Genomic DNA, 27,516 nt, shown 5'->3' on the forward strand with positions numbered 1-27,516 from the left:
TGAGCTTCCTCTCTCGAGGTTAATACGTGTTCGTTTCACGCACGCGGTGCACACGCATGCCGCTAGTCCGCGGTGATTCAACCCGATGCGATGAGGCATAAAAAGATTACACCGCGGAAACACGTGGCGTCGCTGGCCACTTTTTACGCTTCCGCATAGGAAGTGTCGGAACATGGGATACAGAAACGTATGGACCCATATGTTGCCGTTCCCCCTTCGTCCCTCCGAAATTTCGCGATTTCTTTATCGGTTGCTGAATTAACGATTATCGATACGCCAAATACCAGTGGAAAATTCGATTCGAGAAGAAGTCGAATAGCTACCGATTTAGTGAAAGCTCGGTGATAAATCACCGAGTTGGCAATTTACGATTTTAAGATTTCCACCTACTTTTAAACTCTTTTACTTTACTCGTTAATCCTTCGTATTTCGAAAATGTTGAAGATCGATCATATTTTTGAACTAATGGTTGTTAATGCTAAAAGTTTTGCGTCAGCAAGAAAAAGAATGGGAATAAATTACTTCGTTTCACACGACCGAGACAAATAACGATTTTCAGCTTATGAACATCAAATATTACCGTTGGAGTTATTATCGTTATTCTTTTACTGGAATTTTTACTCTAGCTGCTTGCAAGCTGATTAAACGACGCGTCTTTCGAGTACAAATATTTCTACAATCTTCAACATACACGCAATGCGTATAATCTTGCCAATAAATAACGATGGTTCTGGAAATTCAAATAATCCATATTATCTGTATGTCTATCACTTACCTCATTTACGCAAAACGTATAAAAACCCGTTATCCTATGAAAATTAGTTATACCACTAAATGTCTTCAAAAAGATAGAGAGCTGAATTAGCCAATAAACAAAAAATACGCAAAAAGTTTTTGATTCATAGAAGCATTTTAATATAGATACTGGTATTGCCCAATACCATTATAGACATGTGGGATTGTAATTTTAACTTTAATGTAAAAAGGAAGAAAGTATTTATAAGTTGAATATTTTTACAAAAATAAACGCAAAGAAGTTTAGTTGTCCATGAAACGTGTCGAGGCTTGAACTTTGTTAGTGTAAAATTAGCACGTCATTTCGTGCAGCAGGCGCAGAGTAGAATGCACAGCTTGTGTCCTATCCCCAACAATTTACATCTTCATCAATCTCCCTAAACCAGGTACGCGCGTGTACATCATTCAAAGCGGTTTACCGTAATCTTTAGCTACAGACATCCATTATTACCCTTATCGATTACTTTACGATACCTCACGGCCACTCTACACGTTCCCACACGCCGATAGTACTTTTGTCGACAAATCGTTACAACCCCCTTCGAACGGAATCAATGCTTTATACCTTTGCGAGAAATTCGAAGATCCAAAATCCACAAAATGCAAATAAGCACAAGTGTTATCACAGAAAGCATTATACTTTGAATATTTTATATATTTTTTAGAAATCCGCAGTCCAGTCGTTACAATTGCACGATTGTTCATCGATCGATGCACCGTTTGCCTTAATCGTAGGAAACCAACGACCGTTTACATATTCGCGCGACCCTTCCGCGAAATGGAGCGAAATAAAAGGACCATCGAATGGAAGGGTACGATAGAGCTGATTCGTATTCCGAGTATATATTTAAAGAAACTAAAGGCGGTTCCTCGCGTTTCTTTCAAACGCCTGCGTAGATCTCAACCCCCGTTTTCGTTCTTTCTTCGTCTGTCTTCCTCCGTTTCGTATTTCGTGAGACATCGTGTCGCTCTGTACGTTCCAACACTTTTGTGTACACGGCACGGAAAAGGCAGGACAGCGTGCGATGCAAATAGGAGCAGAAAGGATTGGGGTAAGATCGAGGTGGAAGCTGAGAAATTCAATTTCCATCCTTGAACAGGCTCGCTCGCTTTCACCCATCCTTTCTCGCTCATGCTTCTACAGCTGTCGACGATCGTCGTAGGCCTCGTCCTCGAGTAGTCCTCTTCTCGTTTATATAGCCGGTTTTTAATTTGCAATGTAGTTGAGGGTAGCTTTGAAAATTGGATTGTACGGCGTGAATTTGCTCGCTGAAATCTATTTCCTTGCAAAACTTTGTAATTATAAGGTACGTTATGACTTTATAATCAAGTGCATTTTTCTGTACTCTTTAATGCAGTTTGTATTTGCATTGGTTTACGGTTATTGAAAAAAAATTCGATAATATGATAATATGAGAATTCGATAATACGAAAGATCCATAGTACAAGGATCCGCTTCTTCCGAATGGAACAGCAAATCCATCAAGTGTAATAAGTTAGGCTGACCTGTTGCACACACTTCTTTCTATGTGGAAATAGACGCAACTGCGATCTTATTTGAAGAATCGAGGGTTACGGATTTTTATGACGCACATTGAATATTTATGCGAATTATGTCCAGATATATAGACCCTGATTACGGGCTACGCTGCTTTACGACTCCGTGTGGAACAATATCTCCGAAGGCTATCTAAAAGTAAGTGTATCGATTTACGTAGTACGTAGTACGACAGGAAGGAAGTGCTCTTGTGTCTTCCCTGGGTAAATACGAGCCTTCCGATTGGATATGGATTCTTCCAGCACGTGACAGATCACAATGGTACTATATTATTGGAATTGCATCCGTTATTCTTCATTGGAGGGATTCCGATATTTGCGGCAATGATTTATAGCCAGACATGCGATATGCGTTAAAGGACAGTCAGGAAGAAGGTCGTTAATTTTACGAAATCTCGAACAAGAAAAATAGAATCACGGTTTAGTCGATTGACCACGTTCTGCAGGGAACCTTGGATGATTGTGTAGATAGGAGAACACTATCTCATAAAATACTACACTGAATGATATTACGTCCTGTCCTTCGTTCGATGTTATATGATTCGTTTTGTGGACTAACTAGATCTTTGAAATTTAAATATAACAAGATATAGCACGTATTTCAAGATGTTAACTGTTCGCAGAATCTGATTTATGATCGTCTTGAAAGAACTTCGTGTTCTTACGAGCGAAACGTATCTACGCTTTTAAGAAATTGAAATCATTTAAATTAATCGAGTATCCTTCAAGTACTCGTCAGAGTATACAAATTTACACTTTGCCGGAGGCAAAGTCTCGTTGAAAATACTAATCCATCGTTGAACAAATTTTTCGCAGATAGCGCGCAATTTCGTCGACGAGGTTACATCACGGAGGAATAGAGAAGCAGCAGAGTGGGAGGGATACACGAGTGCCTTTATTACCCTCATTTTAAAGCTCAATCGCAAAGTGGCTGCTCGCGTCGTCGCTGCTTTTTTGCCGCCTCCACTGGGTGACGCGATTTCTCTCGTGAAATTTTATGAACAGAGGCAGCAGCTTTTATGATGCTTAAGCTCGATGGATAATACACGACGACGATGACAGGGGGTTGCTTCGCCCTTTTCCTTAAGTAGACAAGGGTCCACGACCCTGCAATGACATACACGCAAGAACGCGTACGCCCCTTCTTCTTTCATGCCGCGGAATGCCTTTCCAGCCCTTTTTCCCGGGATGAATCATCGCGTGGAAAGCCTACGGAAACGTTCTCGAGTGCTATCTTGTTCGACAATGAGACGAAAAAGCGGACCGCTGTTTTCATTGCGATTACGTGGTCCATTTGTCTGAACGTTTTGACTGATGCCTGCGAATACATCGATCGCGCGTAATGCATGGAAAAATCCATTTGCTGCTAGAGGACCGTATGTTGATTCAATCGGGATAAGACTTTTTTTTTGAGGTAAATAGGTGCAAACAAAAATTGTTTGGTCAGTGGAATTTATTTAGTAAACTGGAATGCTTAACACTTTTTATAAGATTGATAAGTATACTTGTACAGTGTGAAAGTTCTTTCCGGCTGAACATTTTGTTTTTCTCCAGAGAGAAACTGGTTCTATATATCTATGAATTTTTATTCACATAGTGGCCTTATTCACCTTTCCAATTTTGTCTCGGCGAATATAAAGCTGAAAAAAATACTATCAGCGTCGCTGTACTGATGTCAAAGTGCAAAGAGTTAATATATTTGAGGTCGATAGAACTACATATTACAATATCTGGCCAAAATAGCTGGCAGTATATATATTTTCATAGATATATTTTATTTTAATGTAAGATTATAATACTACATGTATTTTATTGAACATAACGCGCAGTATAATATAAAATCATATATCAAGTTATATCGATGTATTTACCTATTTGATTATTGATTACTAAAAGTGATTGGATTCGTCGATACAAATATAATGATCGATGCGTTGATGTAATTGCAAGAATATATGATTGAAAAGCGAAACCACGGAGAATTAATTGGAAGTTTGAAGCGGCAAAGAAGCTAAAGAAATTCGTGTTATAATTTGTACTATAATTCAAATGTTTAATGTTTCTTTAGCATATCCATGGGAATACAAAATCTAATTAGAAGATCGTTAGAACGTTAGTCAGATATTCTCGCGTAAATTATGGAATCAGATAGTATTTAATCATTCGTGATTCATCTCGTATTCCCAATGATGGAGTTATCGACCCTTCGATATCATTTCCGTCGATATGTCCAAGTATTAATTACCGATTCCTCGAGTAATAATAATTAATCCAAGGGCGGTCAGGGGTGTTCGTGGCGTTCGCTAATTGAAATATACGGGCTCGTAATGTTCCAATTACTACTATCCAGATAAAGTTCCTTAATTAGAACCATCTGACCCAGCTACGTTGGGAACTATTATCGAAGTAAGGACGTCGGAAAACCACCGTTTCACAACGACGAATCGATACTCGATTTTCTCAAAACGACGTGCAAATTCACATAGACGCGTCCAACACGTGAATCATATACGATATCCCTTTGAATTTGGTCGAATAATTCACCACGTCCTTGGCACGTTTCGCTATTTCCCACGTAGGAATTTCAACTTTATCCGTGCGTGTGTACGTTTGACTGGTGTGGGCGTGCAGTCGCGTGTCCTCAGGCACGCTCAGGTCACAATTACGAACGCGGTGGATCGTGACTGCAAATACGACTCCATGGTACGGGTACCACGCACGATGGATGAGTAGTTCGATGAGTCATAGTTGCGTAGGGACCACCAGAGACCTTCGAGTCTCAGTAACCCATGCTGTTTCGGCGTGTTGGTCCGATTAACACGTTGACTTCCACGGTGGTCATCGGTGACCCATGTTGCCACATGTTTCAGGGTGATTAAAACAAGTTGAATTTCATAGGTTAATACATTTCCAACAATGCGAGCGATTTAAATAACATTTTCCATAACAAAATATGTAATATAAAATTTACAGTCAACAGCAGTGTGATTGACCCAATATGACAAACTTTTTAGGTGCTTTTTAACCATCTTTAACATTCCTATTAATACGACGTAACGAGTAATATTACAGTTACGAGTAATATTAATAACTATGTTTTTCGGTGCCTGCCTATAATCTACTGTATCAGACGTATGCGTCTGGCGCTTATATGAAATCCCATCTTCAGATGGTTTGGATGAAAATCATCGTGTTGCATCGGTGTGTCTAACCGATCGTCGAAACCACAGATGAAAACCACGAATCATCCCTGTTGCCTTACATTAATAATAAGAAACGAGGTGGATCGATTGATACGGGATTAATAATGATGGCTGGACGTGTGGGATACTGTTGAACATGAATCTTGCCGAGTTTAATCTCGTCGCACGGGAATTGATGGCCTTCTTTCAATTATCTACCGTCCACTCGTTAGAAAGCTCTACCGCGGTGCTATTTGTTTTCGTTGCTTCCTGCGGATTCATGTGGCTAGCTCTATTTGTTTGCATAGAACATCGCGGTTTCTCGGCAAGATTGAACCGATTTCTAGCGTTTTTGCTTATCTGTGTAGAGATCCAATTTACTCATACGGATGTGTTCATCGAGCTGAAATTCATTCGTAGAAATTTTCATTTAATCCTGCTCGCTTGCTTTTTCTAAATGGGAGGAAAGATGAAGATTAACCGTTGATGTGCTGTTTCGAATTTATTAAAATGGAGCAGCGTTCTGAGAAAAAACGAAACTTCCAATATTAATTTGATATTCTGGAAACTGCGTCTATTTGGCGACATATATATGGTGCGGACTAATTACTAAATCGATAGTCAGCTACGTTAGATAGCTAGGAATGAGTGCAAAGTAGTAGAAGCATACGTTTAACTATAATGTAAGGAAAAAGAAGTCTTAAATGTTGTCGTTAGTATTCGTTATGCTAATGATATTATTCACTGTTATATTAATGGTATATTCAGCCGTAAAATTTTATTTCTGCAACAAGAGTTTCGCCCACAGAGCAGCTCGTGAAACATCAATCTAAAGATGTCCTAAATGACGAACCCCGGCGCGAATTCGTTTAATCGACGTGATTGCACTTATGTCACCAACGAATTTGGCTCTCCCTCCTATAGGCAACATGTCCTCCTTCTTCCTTCCTATTCTCGTTGACGCGAACACGATTTATGGGGCACGATCATAAAAGATGTTCATAACGAAATGACGTCGCCAGCGGAAGCTGGCGGAAATGTGCTGTCTAGAAAATTCCTCTGTCGAACGATTGTTCGTCATCTCGTTTATTGGCTTTACTAGTCGCGTAAAGTTTCATTTACGACACGTTGGAAAAGTAGTTTAAAACCAGCAGGAATTTTTTTTTACGAAATAGCCGAAGATCTGATATTTCATAGTCAATTTTGAAAAATGAGAATTTTTAATCACTGTCGTGCGTTTATTATGGTATTCGAACTATCGATGGCTACGATATAGAGCTTATTACCCGACGATTTCGTGCATTCTATAATTCCACAACTGAAACAGAAGTCACGAAGTGTACTTCATTGCAATTAAGAACCATTAATTGATACGATGATAGATTTAGGAAACGTGTATTGTCGGAGACAATCGGACTGCACGCAATCAAAGGGAGGAACTGGCTGCACCGATCCAGATCGAATGTAAATCCAATAGCATTTCGCGGTGTTTGTCGCGGGACAAGCATCACGATCATATTGTCGATGTTGGAAAGCCAAGCTCGAGTGGATGAACGCAGTGGCGTGTGTGTTTACACGCTCATAATAAATGCGTGCATGGATATGCGTGTTCCTGGCTCTCGAAAGTGTTTACGAGGTACGGCAAACCACACAGTGGCCGAGTATGGCTTTGAATCAAAGACACAGAATGGAGATTCCAATTTAGAGCCCAGAGTATATATGCGATCACTTAATCGTTGAATTAGTGCTGTTATCATAACGAACTGCATTTTATTCTGTTCTATTATGTTTACAAAACTCTCATCTTGAATAATTTCATCGCGAAATTTTCATTTATTTCATTTCGTTGACATCGTTCTCTCGTCAGAAATAAATTTCCCTTTGTTGCCTCGCATTACAGATTTTTTCAGATATCTCTTTTTTAATATTTACTCTCCACTTTTGGAATATTCTGTATACCGAGCGTATCTTTTATTCATCGCAACGATGCATCCTTTTTGCTTTGCATTTTATTTTTCGTTTACCATTTCCATTAACTCACTCACGATTCCTGTAACATAAACACAAGTTATTTTAATTAATTTACTATTACGTACTATTCAACTAAATTTTTAATATTTAACGCAGATAGAATGATATAAAATTCTTTACTATTTTTCAAGTTAAGCAGAAATAGTTACGTACCTTTTTATTAGAATCGAGGAACTTTCTGATAAAAGGGACCTATCTGTATGGTAAAAATGTAGGTGTCGAGCACGTAATGTATGTATGTTTCTAATGTATTTTTGTATTTGAATTATTCTGAAATTTGTTCTTTGACGCTAGAACTAGCAGTTCTTAATGTTTGCAATTACTAACAACATATAGGTGTTTTTGATAACATTATGATGTTTACTTTTAATTGTTCATTTTTACCATCAGATCAGATATATACTAAGAGTCAGTACATGGTGTGTGTGTTCTTTTTTATATCAGATTCATTCGAATTGTTAATTATAATGGTTCGTAATGTTAGAACACTCCAGCAAACTCTTAAATTATTCTCTATCTCGTTTGATTTATCGATTCGATATCAAGTACATGATCGAAAAACAAGAAACCAGCATTTCATTCATCGAAAACTGACCAGCTGCAGAGGATTGCAGCAGAAACTTGGTTGAAAGCATTATCGAGTTCATGAGTTCGGGAAAAGGTTAACGACGACTAATTCCAGTTGTCCGGATTTGGGTTCAACTCGAAGATGATCCGTTTCGACAGCTTCTGGTTGGTATTTCCGTAACATCATCCACACGGGGAATTTCCAGGGTCTTCGCTAACCTCTGCGGGGCTATGTGAGATCTTTGATCAAACGCTCTGATCAAGGATAACGAGAGAATCTGAGTGATCTATCCTCATTGACTTTGTCACACGGTCCTTTGATACACGAATCGAATCGAGGGCCAGGATATTAAGATACTTTGCCCCTTTGATGGATTTACATTTTCTCCTTCGATATTGAAAAACAAGAAACATTACGTTTATAAGTGTTATAACTTTTACCAGATACTTTTCCCAGATACTATGAAATTATTTGGTATATGTTAGCGACTGAGTATTATATAGCCCGATATATACCGATCATAGTTATTGGAAGTTATCGAGTTGGAAATTTTGGAAGATAAGACTTATGGTTTAGTTTACTTCAAAACGATGAAGTTGAACAAACTTATAGTTTGGAAAACGTGGTTTGAGAAGTGATTAATTCGATAAAAAGAATATTCAAAGTATGCTGGAAATCCCTTTTCTAGTTAAATACTAGATGCATATATATACTTCTGGTAAAATTAACGTTGGCTGTTATTAAGATAAGAAGATGATTAATGTAGAGCTCCTGCGTTTATGTTTCCCTTGTCATTTATATGATAAATTCTACAAAATTAAAGATAAAATAGTTTGTAAACCAATCAATTTTCGACATAACTGCGTTAATTACTTTCTTACGAAGCAGAAAAAGATGCATCGATCGAGATATTAGCAGATTTATAGCTCAATTTTATAAAATACATTTGACGTTTAATTTTGTCCGATGAAATATTCTTTCTGTCTTGCATCGTCTCAGAGCCGTAGCTTGGTCCATTTGCATGGCCCACCCTGTGTATTTGTCATTCTACTTGCTTTCGTCGTGCAGTTTTAGGTACACGCAATACATTTAAATATACAGAAATATATTAATGATTCGTAATTCTAGTGTTAATCAAAGATAGAATATTATTTTCAACGCGAATTCCTACACGGTTCGCTTTTAATATCGTCATCTCAGGATACCTATCAACATCACAAATAGGACATTCAAAGGAAACCCTATGAAACCTTGCGACAGATGAAATCCACCGAAAGAGCGATTCGAACAATTCGAAGACACCAAAGGAGCCCTACGGTCTTTTTTAACGAACGTTAATTAACGTTATGGTTACGGCACTCTACGGCGATGTCGGTTAGAGGGGTAGCCATGGCAAGTGAAATTCCCTTTGTGTCCGAAAGCCCGATATTGCTGAGCTTAATCACGCTTAAATACGCTAGCTCGTCACGTCCATTGCGTCGGATGTTCCTCTCGAAATATCGCTGCTGGAGAACGATATCACGTTCATTTCTCTCTCTCTCTCTTTCTCTCTCTCTCTTTCTCTCTCTCTATTTATCCCTTTCTCACTCACTCTCTTCAACGATGCTCTGATAGCGATATTATTATTATTAACCAGTTAATTAGCGTTTTCCATTAGGTATACGTTGATGCGTAGTCCAACTTTCTCTGACAGGTTATCGATTGTAAACGTTGCTGTGTAGTGCGACACGGACCGCCTGGGGATTGTAATACCGGAAGATTATTGATTCGCGCACAAAATTTTGATTAAATCTTCACGGAGATTGAAGCGTCTGCAGCAACACGGAGGCAGTTGTAAATTAAGTTATGAAGAATTTCTAAGCCATCTACGTTTCGAAACAGACTGTTTAACTCGTTACTAGTAGCGTGATGAAACACTGAAATGTGTCGTGTACTTTGACGGTTCGCTGGTCATAGTTTTCTACGGGAATATAACATCTACTCATCAAAAGGAAAGTATGTCCAATTGATGTTAATATTCTCAGTCACAATTATTATAATTCAGCAGTCTTTCTATATTACTTTATTTTGGTGTTTGTTTTATTACTTCTCACATAATATCTGCTTCCTAACTCAAATAACCTTACCATAGGATTATTCAACTGATTTTCCCCTTTTCGACGCGTCTTCCTTCTATAAACCTAAAATATACGATATCTTCTCATTCTTTCGTTACAACTATCAACTAAAAATTTGCATACGTTCGCGACGTGTAGTTCAACTACATTACTAAATTAACCATGTCTCACAATAGGTATACAACAAGTTTAATTATTTCGTGCAAAGTTCAAGATTGGATTTTAAGGTGCTGACTTTTATACGGCTCAGATAACCCTATTTTACCATAATTCTTGCCAAAAATAAGCGAATATTCTGATAGTTTCGAGTCGTGACGTGGTTGATGTTGCGTATTATTTCATGTAGCTTCCGTTTCTCTCCCTCTGGCGCGGCTTTAATTTCAACGGATCTCGAAAAATTTTGCGTTTAGGGTTGCGGTGAAGAGGTTTGGGGAGAGATGGCTTAACGAAGAACCCTTCTTTGCGTAGGTGCTCGAGAAGGAGTCGAGGGGTATCCTTGAGCGCGAGGGAAAGGACGCCAACAAACTGGCGTAATAGTCGAGTAGTACACCTACGTGTGGGAAATTTTACGCGTTTTAAATATTTCGAAGGAATTAAAGCGTGATATAAAGTGATACGGAAGTTTATGCGTGCATTTTGGAATTTCATTAACGCTGTAACGAGGCACCACTATCGTCATTATATGTGCTAATAAAGTCTGAAGCAAAACTGGAACTGTACATTTCCGTTCGTAATAATTGATCGCCACGTGATAACTGATCTAGATTGCCAAGTTTATATAATACACATAATATATTCGTAACAATTATGGTAAGTGTTACAATACTGTCTTACCAGCTATTACACATCTTCGTTACTTTTATATTTTTAACTTATATAGGTGTTTCTTTATTAAATATTTAATTGATTCGTACCGACTTACGAAAACATATGTTTGCATTAAATATCTTATAATTTTTACTGTATATACATTTTCGTTCTAAACTGTACCAATACGTCAGTGAAATTCCAAAATAAAATATTCATATAACACACGTAATATATATCTAAAACTTTTCCATAGGAAATGTTCAAATACTTACGCAGATGACTGTGTTTCATGAATTATTGCTCGTTAATAAATGAGAGTAGTTCAGTTTGAGAAGAACATAAAGCATACATGAAAGCGTGGATTCGTTCGTATTCGTGTATAGGGTGCAATAAACGCGTACTAGTCGGAAAGCTGCATTGCAGTTTTCACTGGTTTTTTTCTCAGGTATTGGGTCGAGCACGAATGTGTAGTCAGGCAATCGTAGGTGGCCATAAACAGTCATTGACAGTGCGTACGTGTGGTCGTTTGCTAAATCGGGTTCTACCGCCACGACCGCAAAAGCGGTTCGAACTAAACCGTTCTTCCTCAAATGCGTTCAGTGTATCCTCGGTGATCAATGTGATTCTCTGTCGAGGCTTTTCGCTAATCGCTTTTAATCGCAACCTTCTCTCTGCTCCCATTAATCAAAACTTTCTGCATCAAACTTTTCATTCGTATTCACTTCCTTTCAGATATCAAGAGATTTATGCTATTTTATTGCGAATTCCAACCTTTTTTTCTTTTTTTGCTAAAAAACGTTAATTTAATCTTTCCCGTTTATTTTATTTTGAATGTGCTCTTAGCAGTGTAAGTTTAAGCCTAAATATTTTATACAAATAGGGCGTTAATATTGAGAACAGAAATTAGTTTGAGAATATCAGATTGTGATACAGCGTATATGAGTTATGCAGAAACTAAAATTCATCGATTCTATCAAGGCTAATCATTTTGTTTCTGAATTATTATAGAGTAATTATGTATGGTCGTAGTGAAAATAAGAAATTTCCAGAAAATGGAAAGTTGATCAGCTTGGTTTCTGAGTACCTCGTGAGAAACGTTCAGATTTTTCATCTCGATCGTATTACGGAGTACATCTATCATGTGCTTACGATGTGAATGTCGATTTATGTTTCTTCGTTTTACGTATCTCTTATTTGAAATAGCGTTGGAAACTTTTCAGTATTCTCTTTGCGATAGTACAGCGAATACGCAAGAAATGAGAATTCAATTACACCGCGGTCAAAGTCGTATATAACATTAACATTGTAATAAAAGAACCATTTATCATTGGACTTTTAACAGTACCAGCTTCGAAAACGAATAAAGGGCAGACCTGTGAAATTTTTCAAAATGTGCAACAATATTATCCCAAGATCTTGCTGGAAACATCGTATCTCGATTCCAACAGTGTATCTCGACAAAAAATACAATATGTACTTTGATTAATAAGCTTATCCAAGTAAAAGCATACTTATCTTAAACGAAGAGAAATCTGAAACACAATAGCCAATTTTCTGCACAAATTATTTCACTTACGTTATTCCTACGATATACTCGCGAAATGTCTCCCCTTCAACGTTCCATCATTCTTTTACTTTTTCTTTTTTCTACGTTCGGCGGAAACGGTGTCCAATCGAACGCATCGATATCCTGTCAAGTCTCAGCATATTACAACGTTTCATAGCTTTCTTCGCTGCCGAGTAAAATTATTTCCCTGGCAGCACGTGAAATTCTCGCATAATCGCCCGACACCTTCATTACTCGAGCATTGATCGATCGCGTGGAATTATTTGACCGTTGAACAAGCTGCATTTATAATCGTCGTCGAAAGTTCGTAATCATTACTTATCCGCGGTGTAATAATATTTTCTAGACCCGTAAGAGCTTTTGAACCCTCCGATGAATCGAAGATCCTATTTCGCACGAGCATCTTTAATACCACTGCAACATGTACACGAACTTAACGAGTCACGATAAGCGGTTAACGTAGTAGTACAAATTTCTTTCGATCGTCAGGGCCCTCTTTCATACATATTCGCTGCAGAATGTCAAGACCCATCGCATGCATATTTCATAACGCATCTCCATAACCGATTAATCTTTGCCGGAGTCTTTTCAAGGGTCTCTTCGATGCTTACAATCCCATGGAAAACACTTTCGATCGCTTCTCGGTGTAGCTGTAAATCGTCGGTCGAATGACATCGAGATAGGAAGAGAGCGAAGGAGAAAGAGAGGAGGAGAATCCCTTTGACTCTATCTGGTTCAATCTGCTCTCTTCGTCTCTCTGCATTTCTTCCTTGTCCCCTTCCCTTTTTTACTCTGCTCCCGTTGCTTTCCAGGCGGAAGAGCCCATCCTTTTGTGCGTGCGGAATTAGTTTCCTCTTACCAGACTGGCCAGTAGTCATTTCGTCCTCTTCCTCTTCCTCTTTCCCAGTTTATTCGTCGCCATCCGTTCTCCACGACCACGTCATCTACGTCTATGTTGTTTGCCGGACGATGGGGAAAGTTAGAGGGCCGCTTTGAACGCGGCCTCGCCTTAGTCCGACCATGGAAACATCAAGAAAGTGTGTTCGTTCCTTCGATGCGTTGCTTCCTATCGTTCTTCCGTCCAGCATGGTTCCCCGTCGTTTCTCGTCGATTTAGCGGTGTTTGAACTTGGCGGTGGTTCAATTAAGAGATAGACCTCGGTCGAAGAAACTTTAACGTTCGTATCCAGTTTCCTATACTCTGATACTTCAAAGATTCCCACCTACAGTTGGTTTATAGTTAGCTGTGTTTGTAATAAAGATTAAAGGGGCTCCTGAAAATCTATGGTGCCTATAGTGTCTATACTAGTATCATTGGCGAAACTTTACAAGTCACAAATTACAAATTACCATCGAGCCAAATTCTAGAAGCGAATTTTATAAATTATTAGCCATTCGATTAATCTGTTCAATGGGTCGTAAAATTAAGTAACTTTTTAAAAAAGGGGCCAGCATTTTCTGATCAAACTAGTAAAATTTTTATGAACTTTTAATCTATTTTGTAAATATAGAACAAAAAACAACGTTACTTGGAATATATTTCAATCAAACATACGTAATATTAAGAATCTGAAACTAAAACTTCCGATGTCGTTTTGTCTTATGAGTCGTCCATTTAGAAATCTCAGCAATTGATGCCTCTAAGCTACGTAAACTTCCAATAACAATGAATGCTACAAAATTAATTATATTTATAGTACATATTTCACGAGTATGAATGAACAATGAGCTTCACGAGAGTATGAGAGGTATATTATATCGAATGAATAATGTTCTAGTTTCACGTGAATATCGTTAATATTAGAATGTATATTCATTTGTATAATTAATGTACTTTCCTTTTGGGGAGAAATTTGAAAAGAATTTTTGATGGAATTAGAAACTTTATCTTTTATCAAAGATTATATTAAATGAACAGTGTAAATTGAAGACAGTTCCTCTGAAATATATATTTCTGGCGAGACTTGGATTTTCAAGTTTTTATAGGAAATAAATGGACCACGAAGTGAGCCAGCTGCTTTCATTGTGCGCTACGAAAGTTGGCGAACGATACTTGCGTAAAAAGCGAGGAAGAAAGATTTCTTAGCTTGTACGTGTCTGCAGCAAATATCAACTGTTTCCAGATTCGTTATTTCAGAATTATTTCTTAATTGAAAGCATCTTTTCCTCGATAATAATTCGTGTCGTCGAAAGTTTCAGAAACAATATTCATTATTCCGTATCTTTTATTCTCCTCGTTCTCCGATAATTTATATTCTATGTTAATCTTCCAAGAACAAAGGGAGAACGAAGTAAAGACGTAATACAAATTGATGTTTTCATTATATCGACTTAAATTTCAGTAAAATAATAATGACTAATTATTATGAGATTCAAGAAAAGGACAAGTGAAAAGTATATTCCTTCACATGTACTTTATTCTGTATTATTTATTAGACTAAATTAACCAAAGTGTAATTCAAACGAACCTTTGATAGAGATTTTTTCCTCCTTGTCTGTTAAAAAAGCAGGAACGAATACGGACAGACGTTTTCAAGTGTTCTCTCATAAGAACTCCCCTTTAGCTATCACTTATATTCCCCCTAAAAAATTTTTTGCCTCGTGTTGTTGTCGAAAGTCACTAATTTATATAGAAGTACTGTTCATCATACCATTAATGTCTCTCTAATTTCTCCGCATATTGTTCAATCCACTTAAACCTTAACATCCTTTTTCGCTGGTCTGTTTCTCTGCTTAACCCACTACGTATAGTGCGTTTTTTTACGATACTTTCTTTTTAGAATGATAGTTTTTAGAAGTCCATTACTAGGGTCAATACCATTAATACCATTCTTTACATAAAGCACGAAAGACCATCAAAACGGATCTTAAATAAATAAACAGAGTTAATAATTTCTCTTTCTATTCCTATATGGTAAACATTTTAATTATTGCGTAATTTGAAATTGGTTTAAAATTATTGACCATTCGTGAACTGTACGCTGTAGGGTTCACAATTCGTCAAGATTACAATTAGAGGCAAGTGGGTTGTTTCGATCGAAACTATTGTCTAATATTTATTTATTATATCGTATGTTTATCTACGTTGGGAAGACCTGATGCGCGCATACGCGATTCCTGCGGGATCGATACTCCTAGCACTCCAGGCTCGTCACAACTGAAGGCGCGAGATTCCCGAGAAAATTGAAACCCTTGGGAGCTAGCCCTTTTGCTCATGAATACAATGGAAGCAAGAGCTATTAGCGATATCCATTTACAAGTTTTGTCGTAAATTAATGCAATGTAACTGTAGTATAAACTGAAGCAACTAAACTACTATACAATTAACAAATGAGCACGTGGGAATATGTAGAGAGAGCTTTGATAAGTTCATTGATTTTTTTTTTTTGCATCTCGTGGATTTTCATGCAAGTTCAATTTTGTAAACGCTCACAGATTGAATCTAAATAGAAATTTGTTTCATCCTCTACATATTACGAGTAACTGTACTGTACTTTGGGTACTGTATACTTTCCCATACTATATCATAGATATAGTATGATTAAATATGAAGAGTACATAATACTATTTGTACATTTAAATCTCCTATAAATTATAAATATACAAAGATCCATGTTAGGATGTGTGTTGGCCATATAATAGAACATATTTTATCTTTTAAATAAATATATTACTTCAAACACAAATATTTAGCTAATTTATAAATGTAAATATTTCTAGCTGTAGATATTTAGATTCTAGATATTCGGAATTTTACGATCTATGATTTCTCACGTGTTTCTTCAAAAAAGTATCACGTGAAAAATAGAATCTCCCCGAAAATGCTGACGCGGGAGATACATAATTCTATGGAGCGCAGTGAATAAAACAGAATGATACGTCTGAATTCTTTGTTTCTGTAATTCGGACGTTGAAATGTTTGGATAGGTATTATCGCGAGTAAGAATAGGATTTTCTACGTCAGCAAGACGATAAAAATCGCTCTCTATCTTGATGTAAGGAACATATTCTCCACATAATATTTGCGCTTTTGTCTCTGTATTACAAAGATTCCTGAATACAAGTTTCACACCTTACTCGTTTATAATTTCATTGTTAATAACCATATTATGCACTTATCGAATGTTATAAAACATCAACAGGCACTCGTTGCATCATTTAATAATTAATTTTATTGTTTGTATCGTCGAAGTACTGTAAGTGGCAAGATCTTATCATTTGCATTTTCAGCCTGAACAATCGAAAGGCACGGGAATTGCTCTCACCTTGCGGGATGAACTACCATGTTTGGCGAAAGAGGACCAAGCTTGCTAATGACAGCCGCTAAGACAGCTGTTAGGATGGTCGTTAAGTGGCTACAATGTATAACAGGTCTTAGTACTAGCGTTACGTCGTTTCTCGAGTCTTTCCCACGGCTAGCTAAATAGTCGGTGTACCAAGTGCTTCCAAAGTGGATAAATTATTCTCTTCGCTGCAATCACGGGATTAGGTAAAGCTGGGAGATAATTCTATGTCCAGAATCGATGGAAATCAGCTTTAGTTCCGTTGAACGTGAATTTTATTTCGTCCACAACTTGCTTGTGCAGAAGCTAATGACACGTTATATTTTCTCGAAACTATTTGATCATCCATCTTAACCAACCAACTGTTAATTCATCCTACGTTATATAAAGAAATAAAATTTGTAATTTACATAGAAATTTTATCAAAGCAATATGAATGGAATTATACTTAACTGCCCTTTTTTTATTTGCCTTTTCCGTTTCCTCTAGTTTCTCTCTCTGATCACGTAATCCACAATACTATCACCTATCGATTCTTAGAATCTTGTTCTACTAGAATGGAGTTTCGTAATCTGACAGTCGATATGTATAAAAGTATAGTCACGTATTTCGTGACCAACGAGGTGAATAACGCCTGGTAATATGATAACGTTGTCACCGATAACGTCACCTTTCGTTTTCGTTAAATGGTACTTTTATCGCGCGATCTTATCACGAGTTGCTTTCACGATCTGCCCGCGAGACAAAACACCATGTTAAATTCGCGAATATCGGTTAGCTGTTAACGTAATCTCGGATTTAGGCGTTATTGCCACGAAATATATTCTGGAGCAAATATTACATCGTATAATTTATATCCTTTATTCCTATCGTTCATTTTTTGTAATGCATATTATACGTAATACCGATTACCATAACATCATAAATACCATACAGAAATCATTTATTCGGCAATCGTTATTGTACGAGGTGTATTGTTTGAGTTGAATTTTAGACACGTTGTATGTAGATAGAAGGTTATTTTATTGTTATGAAAATGCGTACAAGCAAGAGAATAATGCTCTTCATAAACGTGGATTAAGTTTTAATAAAATTATCTTGGACGTGGATTATGTAATGTTAACGAATAAAAATTTCGCAAAGTGCAACATGTATGGCGTGTACGGAATTAAAAATGTATTGTAGTTTAAAAATATACGCTTGTAAACTCCGGATGAGAGATTTCGCTTTATTTACCATATCTCTACGAATTATCATGTTTTTCGTGAGTTGCAAAATAATATCAACAGTTATAGAAAATTAATTAACCGACTATTTTTCGATCTATACAATAGCATTTTACATATGCTAATGTATCGGGTAAAACATACGCTGAGTAAAAATAAATATTTAAATGAGCTCATGGCGGAGTACAAAAATTAATCGAGGTCACTAAAGTACATTGACCGAGTTCTCGAAAATTTTCTCTTGAAGTATCTCAGTGCAGAAGCTCACCGTCATAGACAGAACACACAGTTTATACAGATTACGGCAGAGATGTAAACAGTGTGCATAAGAGCAGCTTATATGTAGCTTGGGTAAGGAACACACTTCCATTCTTGTTTTCGCACTTGGCACTCGTTCTTTCCGTTCATTCAACCATTTACTTATGCAGCGCCATTCATTCGTGTGGCGGGACGTGTGCTTTAAAATTATCTATGCGTCAACTGATTGATATGATCTACATCTCGGGACAAAGTTTATACGAAGCGTGTTAGAAGTGCATAAATATTTTCGCATGCTCATAGTGCTCCTCGTTAACGATTTCAAAATCAAAACGGAGCGAAACTATTTCAAGCGGATACTTGCTCTGATCATTGAAAAAAAAAAACGTTCTTGAATGTTGCGAATTTTTCAATTTCTTAAGCTTGACAATTTTTAATCTTCCAATAGAATATTTTTATTTTGTTAAATTTTGGTTTCTTTCAACTTTTTATTCCACGACATTGACATCCGAAGAGTATTCTCACAATTAGATATTAATGGTAATTAATGGTGATAAGCAAACATATTCTTATGTCCCGCAGCTAGATTACGTTATTTATGTTCAAACTTAATACTTTTTACCAAAACGTTCTGAGCTTTTAGAAAATGTACCAGAAATCTAGGACAGGTACTTATTTATTTTGGTTGACTTTAGTACATTACAGAACCGTTCGTTAATTCGGATATTCGAAACTATTTTCAATAAAAGGACAACGACTACAAAGAAAATTTAACGAAGTAAAATATATTTAAGTACTCCAACCTAAAACAAGGACAGTTGAATAAACGAAACCAATTCACCTGTACAATAAAATTTCTTTGGAAGTCGGTGAACAGTATGTTTCGATTCGACCGGCACCGGTTACCTGTACACAACTTAATGGCGGTGCGTAGACGTACGGAGCGAGGGACGTGATTTGAATTCGAATTAGCGATCGGCGCGGCGCTTGCGATGCACTCTCATTCGCTCGAAAGACCGAAGCCCCGATTGCTGGGAGGCTCCGTGTTCCATCGAGTTTACCGTTTCCAGCGAACATACATTCGATTCGCTTGCATTGTAACCGTAAGCGCAATCGTTCGCGCAAATTGATCCGCGTACGAGATAAATATCAATCGACGCATGGCAGCCGGTGGAAATGCAAACGTTGAAGAGCCCGTCTCGTAAACATGTTAATAGCGAACGTTTTATGATGACAAAACCGCGAATTTGTAGAAGATACAGCTGTTACAGAATTTTCTTTGTTTTAGAACTGAATCATCTAGTCTCGCCCGAAGGTCTAAGAACAGGTGCTGTTTCTAATAGGCAGAGAATAGCAAGAAATTATGGGGTATTTGCGAAGAGAAGAAAAAGTATATAACGTTTGGTTATGAAGATTAATACTACACGGAATTACAAATTGAAGTACAAAACTTATCAAACGGTTTGACTGAACGAAATCATAAAAAATATATATAAGGCAATTTTATTTATGTATTCTATAGAAATGTATCATTCTAAGTCTATAAGGTTTCTATGAAAAATTACGAATTGGTTCTTTTGGTCAGATTGATCTAAATATTAACAAATTCTCTCATTTTTGAAGATTTTTCGTGTTCCCAATAACGAAACAAAGAATTTGTCACATATAATAGAATATAATTACTTCGTACATTCGAATGGTTTCGATTCATCCCAAATTTAGGGCAAATGTAACTGCTGTCCTAAGACGTTTGTGCACGAGTGTACGATCGATCTAACATTAGAGTAACGCACTTAGAGCAATTATTTTATGTCGAAATCGATATTGGTTATACATAACTATGCTGGAATGTGATTGTATTTCATTATATAAGAGTATTGGAAAGGGAATGAATAAGATGGAAGTTAATTTGAATCGATTGATGTGAGTTATGTTAATTCCTTGGAAGGTGCGCTGTGCTAAATAACTTGTGCCGTACATAAAATAGGTTACACGATAGATAGTATAATGTATAATGATTAAATCTCTTAATACCGATGCCATGTAATATCGTACAACACTAATTAAGTAATTCTGTGTAGACTAATTTGTAGTCAAATGAAATAACAATTAGACATCGTAAATTAAAGCGAAATTGGTGTTTCCTTTAATATGAAGATACGATTCAAAGCACAAGCTTCTTATACACTTCCAACATATAATTTTATTCAAAAGACTGTTCTTATATACATAGATATTACGTAAGAAAGATAAAATGTTCTTGAAAATAATTAATTCTATATATTTGCACAAATCTAAATAATCAGAAACATCATTATGTTCGAAATAAAGCACGTGGTCCAATTACCATTAATTTCTCCCGTATATCATTTAAAAATAGCACACAACCATTTAAAGACCATTACAAAAGTTCTAAACGGAATAAGCTTTACGAAAAGTTTCAGTATATTTTCCTACCGGCAATCTCCTAATTTAGAGAAATCGCGGAAAGTAGCATTTCGTATAGTAGTTTTCACCGGAATTTCATTTCGAGGAAGTTAATGCCCGAGACGAAGAAACTTCTAACGCCTGATTCTAACAAGCGCGACGGTCGCTCGCCGGGTAATAGAACCGCAATCGCGCGAGTAAATTGAGTCACGTAGAGGATAAGAGAGAACTAGTATTATATGGAGTCGATAGCGTGACGCGGTAATGAAGTGTCTCCTTTTTCCGATATACCCTGCCTTCGAAAATTTTAACCTCTTCGAGGCCAATATCTCGGCTCCCCCTGGAGCTCATACCGCGCGCCGCGCCGCAACGATAGTCGAATGTCATTGCTGCAATCAATTCGTATCGTTTTACAGCATACAATCTCGATACCGCAAAAAGGAAAGTCGACCTTTTCGTACGAGTGACCGTACTCTCGAGGAATTTTTCTGCACGCGCGAATGCATCCAACCGATTCGAAAGCGAATTTATCGTCCCCGTTTTGCTCACTTCTTAAGATTTAATTTCAAGATTTAACAAATATACGTAACAGAATTATTTTTGTTTTCCACGTAGATTTATTTCTGAGACAAGGAATTATCCACACACGTGTTACAAGGATATGTAAATTATACAAAATGAAGAAAGTTACGTTATTTCTCGCTTAATGTAATGCTAATTATAAAACTTAATTGCTTTATTTTCATATCTAGCATGAAAAATATATTTGATCGACAGTGTGACTCATGAGTTTCTATTGCAAAAGTATTAATTTAAATTGAAGTTCATATGTTGCACACTATCTAGATTATCCTGTTAGTCATAAAGAGATCTAATAACATTATAATACACGGTATGTCATTATAATGCAACTTTGGTTCCATGAAGACTAAACCGCGACACACTCATAACACAAGCACTTGTGCGTTGCTGTAGAACGTGCACGGCATTTGTTCCGAACAATAAGTTGAACAGCACTAAAAATCCGATCCGCGTGGTCCCTGCATTCCAATGAATCATCAAAGAGATTATATGCAAACGATGTTTAAAATAGTCGATGTTCAATGCACGGATCAAATTATAACAATTCAAAAGAATACAGTGCTACTTTTAACCTGTTAACCGAGACATTTCTCAGAGATTTCTATAATCATGAAATTAAAAGTTAATACAGTATGTAAAGTCAAATCAATTTCAAATAGATCGATTTCAATTCTAATATGGATACAATATAAATATATCTATATAGTATAATTTTGTTATATAATATATCAAGCTAATTCGTTTTGTTTTTTCTAGTTATGAGGATGATCAGATAATTTATTATTTCTATAAGGCACTATACTCTTACGCTATTGTGTGCGTAGTACGTATAAATTTATCGTCTTACCCTACTTTCTTATTCTACTATTCTTATTCTACTGATTGGCCAAACCATATACAAGCTTGGTATAAACACGAATTCAAGAACTCGTTGCGATAGTCTTTTTATCGTATAGCGTAGTAAAACTGTTGTAGTTACATATGTGCAATAAAATCTTGTAACATATATGTATTATAACACGCAACATTGGTTATTGATGACCGAGGAACTTTCCATTCAGGCTACTAATGTTACCTACATGTATAAAAAGAATAACGACGTGGATAGTCAGTGGTACTAGCTTGATGCGTGTAAAATGTCGTTCCTTTTTTTATAAATGAAACTTCAATCATACGTAGTTCCTTGGGAACAATTTGTATATTTTTAGTCAAAATCATTTTTACGTGATTATGCGACGAGGGTATAGGTCAAAGTTGTACGACGAGGGTGCGTAAGGAAACTCTGTTCCATTTTGTCCTCGCAACTTCGTATCAAAGGATTTGCCGCTTTATTCCAGAATTTACAGTCGAATTTTTAGCTTTCAACCGACGTATTTAAATTATCGATCAATCGTAATATCTTCATCTACGAGTAATTGGTACAAAATAAGTTAATTTATAAAAGAGGATGAAATTTCAATTTCTAGAACTTATATCGTAATTATGAACTGCAGATTTGAATTGTTTTAGTTTTCTACGCCGTCTTTTTCTACCTTCGTTTCAACGTTTGTAATTTCCCCAAACCTCGAATCCTCAAACTTCGTACCAGGTCTAACAAATGTCTCGACAACCATCTAACAACTCACGTTTATAGAGTAGACAAGTAATTCGTGCTACAAATGGAGTGTTTCAAAATAAGTCGAAATCGCGCAATAACTTTTTGTTGTACGAAACTGCATTTTCCAGAACTGCTCAGTCTCTGTGCGCGACACTGCGCGACAGGTCGTATTTGCCACGAATATTCCCGTGCCTATTAGTCGGTCCTTGCAACTTTGTATTCGTCCTATAATTAAAAAGTCTCTCACAGGTGTTCACGTGTCGAATTAATTTTGTGTAAAATGTTTGAAAAGGTATTTTATTTTACGACAAATTTCCTTTGCGGGAGCTTAATAGAGGGTACGTGGTAAAAAGTTCTGCGAAGGACTAAATAGAGTGCGGTCGGGGCTACTTTAGGAAATATTTAAAAGTTTGTAGTTAGTTGATCGATATGCCCATTTACCTTCTTTGAGAAAGTTCAGGATGCTTTATGAAGTGGAAGGCAACAGGGTAGTCTTAGGATCAACCTAGGTCTTCTCTTGATCGTTAGAGCGATCAAATCACTCTAGCAATAAGTGTCTATCAATTATATATGCCATATAGAGATAGATTCCTTGGTTTGAAAGATATGTCCGGTCTCAACTTTACCTACAAATTTGTCTTTCCTACGGTCCTTCCAGGATATTACAGCAATTATAATTTAAATAGGAATGTAAGAAGCAATTTTTATTTTCAACGTTTACTTACGATTTCAGATAATAGTAATAAAACTACTATGTTAGATGCACACGCACTGGATTGATCTCCAAGTTATTTCTCCTGAAAAATGTAACTTTGCGTCACATCCAAGATTACATGCATATAAAAAGAAATTTAGCCGCGATGAGAAGAATTTGGTGAACGTAATGTTAGCTGTGAACCATTAATGCCACGAACTTGAAGATCGGTGGGTTCAAGTCGGAACATCCAAACTCTTTACCCATCCAAAGAATCTTACCCTTCTCCAAAGTCTAAACAAAGCTTATAACTTGGGACTCCTTTGAGGAACAAACGATTCTTATAATCGAAGTTCCGATAGCACAATAGCACATCGATTCTCCCAATTCCTTTTCAATCGTCCTGAGACGTTGTCAGTGTAAACATGTTTGCTTGGCTGGTGACGGTGTTGGAACGTCGCGACGTGAAATACGTTGGGTCACGTTCCTCCGTATAGAAGACATTGCGTCGAGTCGTGCAAAGTGTACTCGAGAACGGCGAGGAGCGGCCATTTTGGACGAAATACGCTGGCGTATTTCTCAGCGCGCCGTGGCTGGAACGCGGCTGTGAACGCGGCTGTGAACGCGGCTGTGTGCGCGGCTGTGTGCGCGCTTGTGTGCGCGCGAACGGTCGGTCGGTCTCTTCCACGGTCGTGTGGTCTCTTCCCAGCGGCCATTAAACCAACGGTTTCAAGTGCTTGGAGCACGTTCCGCGCGGCGCGTTGCGCCTGTGTGTACGCGAACAGCGGCCTCGACAGCGAACAGACAGCGCCGCGCAACCAGTGTACTCCTACCGACGTTAGAGGAAGGAACGAATTTCTAGTGTATTTCTTTGTGTTCACGTCTTTCTATATTCCTATCGTTCATCTTACAATCCTTATTCGTCGATTTCTATCACTCATTAATGAAAGTTTGTCATTGAGGAGAAATTATGGATTGGTCGAAAGATATGGGGCTCTCGCTGGTGAACTTATACAAGAACAAGGAGGTTCTATGGAACCCGGGGAACTCTGAATACCATCAAAAAAATAGACGACACGATGCTTGGCAAGAAGTCGCTGATGAACTCTCCTTGATTATTAAAAAACCGGTGTCTTCATTGGAATGCAAGAGAAAGATGGATACCATTCTTTCCTCGTTTAGGAGAGAGAGGGTAAAAGTAAGGAAGATTAGCGAGATGGCTGAGGGAGGTATGTTGGATGAATTTAATCATTGGAGGAATTGGGATTCTCGAGACTGTAGATACGGAAATTGGGTTCTTTGCGATTCAAGTCCATGTTCTATTTGTTTCTTGACCAATTTTCTAGACGCCCTGGGCTAATATTTAGGTCTCCCTCTTCTGTTTGAACCTCTCGGACGTTATGGTTTATCACCGAATGTGTACATCACAGTGGCACGATTTCTTCGCATTAGCGTACAAACAATTATATAATAATACTTCTTTGTCAATATCAATACTTTAGCATCTCGAGGATTGAACTTGTTATTGCACAGAAGATAACTTTTAAAGAGTATGTTAGTATGATTAGATATTTCAAGGTTCAATACAGAAAGGTCTCATAAGTCAACATATTCGACATAAACATGTACATTGAGACACAATAGTATTCATTATAGCCGTCATTTCCATTATGAATGGACTCTGGTTCTGAATGGTACATATACGACATAATCGCTCGATGGGTTAAAAATATTTCTAGTTCGTGAACATCTTGAATGAAATGAGATGAAATATGCTTCTATTCTATGAATCTGTAAGACTTTTTTGTCCAATTTCTGTTCTCGCCTTTACAAAGAAAAACAACATAGAGAATGTGTTTCTACTGTTACAACAATTTCGTAGAAGCGCGCATTTCGACAGAATCGATTTCGATGGAAGACGTGCACGAAGGCAAGCAGCGAAAATTCGTTGTCGAGAACAACGTGAAAGAAACGTAAACGAGTCCGAAAGAACTTGTTCTCAACACAGATAGTGACCCGGTTTCCGTTTGTTCGATGATGTTATCATTAATGAAATCATTGTTAGTAATAGTTTATTTTATAATTCTCTATCTAGATTCTGACAGACCTTCGGGATCCACATGGTTCCTTTATGATTCATTAACTTTTCTTATTGAAAAAGATGTTCTCCGTTCCAACAAATCTTTTGTAAGTATTTCAAAACGTAATTCTATAAAAACAAAAAAAGTCTTCTGAAATCTTTCAAAATCGCATCAAATCTCGAAATTATCGACAGGTAAACAACAAATTTAACGATTTGATGAATAATTTGTAGGTTAACGTTAATCGCGACGAACATTCTCCTCCACCTATCAAAGTAAACAAACTGCAATCAGAGAACGAACGAATAGAAAAGATGTCTAAGGCAGTGGAAACACCAAGCGAGGACGAGTGTTACAGCTACGGAATGTTCGTGGCGAATAAATTGAAACGCTATTCAGCTCGTACTCGAAGCGCAGTTCAGCACGCCATAAGTGATATTCTTTTTAACGCTGACATGGGTTATTACAATCAGTCTAGTTCAGTTTCGACGAACACGCAGACTGAACCTAACGTAGTTCAGTGCATTTGGTTGCAACAGAACGAAAGCACTCAGCAAGAACACGACTTTAAGAACGAAGTAATCAGTGATCTGGAGAACGAGAGCGAAATATTTAATTAAATTCAGCAGCGAATTGTTAATAGCGACGATGAATTGTACTGTGATCGTTGCAACGATATAATTTTACTCGTTGCAAGTTTTAAGCTTCGGTTGATTATTTCGTTTTGTTTATCAAATGGTTGATTGAAATTGCGAGCAAGCTTATATTTTATACAAGAAAAAACGAACGCGTGTAGAAATGTTGAAAGTGTAAATAGAAGTTAATTTAAAATAGTTATTGGCTTTTTATAGGAACTGGTTGGATATTGTTAACGAACCTATTGTACGTGTAATATATTATACATATCATATTATATTTATGTCTATTTATACACAGGGTGTACCAAATAAATTGTTATAACTTGTTCTCTTAGAAACCAATACAGATATCGATTTTAGATTTTTTTGTACAATTAAATGGAACAGAGGATAATATTTTAATATAAGATCTAACGAAATTGATATATCTAAGAACCATATGTGATATATTGAGAAATTAAATCTTTATGTAATTTGTCTACGCAGTTTGATAACGAATATTTATTTTCAAGTCCGAGAAGTTGATAGACAGACGTATCGTGCGTATTACTTCTTTGTAATGCATAATGTGTATTATACCCATTACACGACAAAAGAAATACATTAGTCTCTTTGTTGTTCCCAACATACGTGTTAGTAATGCTTTGATACGGATTCAAGCTTGAATAATCGCAATCGAGGACGGTACAGGTGTGCCGCAGGAAATGTCACTGCTGTATCCTGTCAAGGGTCTACAATTGATTAATGATCTTTTCTCAAATCAAGCGTCATCGTCATTGAAAAGAAAGATTTTTTATACATACATTTCATATCAAAAAACTTGGTATTTTCTCAAATTTAATTTAGCAACGTACGATTCTCTGATTAAATTTCACTTCGATTAATTAATATTCACTGAAAATTTAATTTACTGTAACGAGAAAGACCAAGCGCGTGAAAAAATGTTTCAAAAAATGTACCGTTAAAAAAAAACTCATTCAAATAAACGTTACAAATTGCTTCGAAAGAAGTAGAACCAATCCACATAAAAAAATAACGCTTTGAAGTTCAATTGCTCCAAAAATACGCATCGATGCGAACATGACCGAAAAAAGTATGCGTTTC

The 27,516-nt window shown here is 36.9% G+C and overlaps 2 protein-coding genes and 1 long non-coding RNA gene across 4 annotated transcripts in view; 2 read left to right on the forward strand and 1 right to left on the reverse strand.

Moving 5' to 3' along the window:
• LOC117159636 (uncharacterized) overlaps positions 1–27,516 on the forward strand; it is a 558,819-nt gene that overhangs the window by 98,702 nt on the left and 432,601 nt on the right. The window lies entirely within an intron of this gene.
• The window catches only part of LOC143303069 (uncharacterized), a 66,350-nt gene continuing 43,146 nt past the window's right edge, over positions 4,313–27,516 (reverse strand). For both annotated transcript variants that reach the window (XR_013059066.1, XR_013059067.1), the window contains exon 4: positions 4,313–7,584. This is a non-coding gene — a long non-coding RNA (uncharacterized LOC143303069). The remainder of the gene's footprint in view (positions 7,585–27,516) is intronic.
• Positions 24,436–27,245, forward strand: LOC117153410 (uncharacterized). The gene is made up of 3 exons (XM_033327436.2): positions 24,436–24,922; positions 25,789–25,880; positions 26,008–27,245. Exons 1-3 carry the CDS (start codon positions 24,664–24,666, stop codon positions 26,392–26,394), a joined length of 738 nt encoding a protein of 245 aa, XP_033183327.1. The 5' UTR covers positions 24,436–24,663; the 3' UTR covers positions 26,395–27,245.

Source organism: Bombus vancouverensis, chromosome 8 (genome assembly GCF_051014615.1).
Source record: "Bombus vancouverensis nearcticus chromosome 8, iyBomVanc1_principal, whole genome shotgun sequence".
NCBI classification, from domain to species: Eukaryota; Metazoa; Arthropoda; class Insecta; order Hymenoptera; family Apidae; genus Bombus; species Bombus vancouverensis.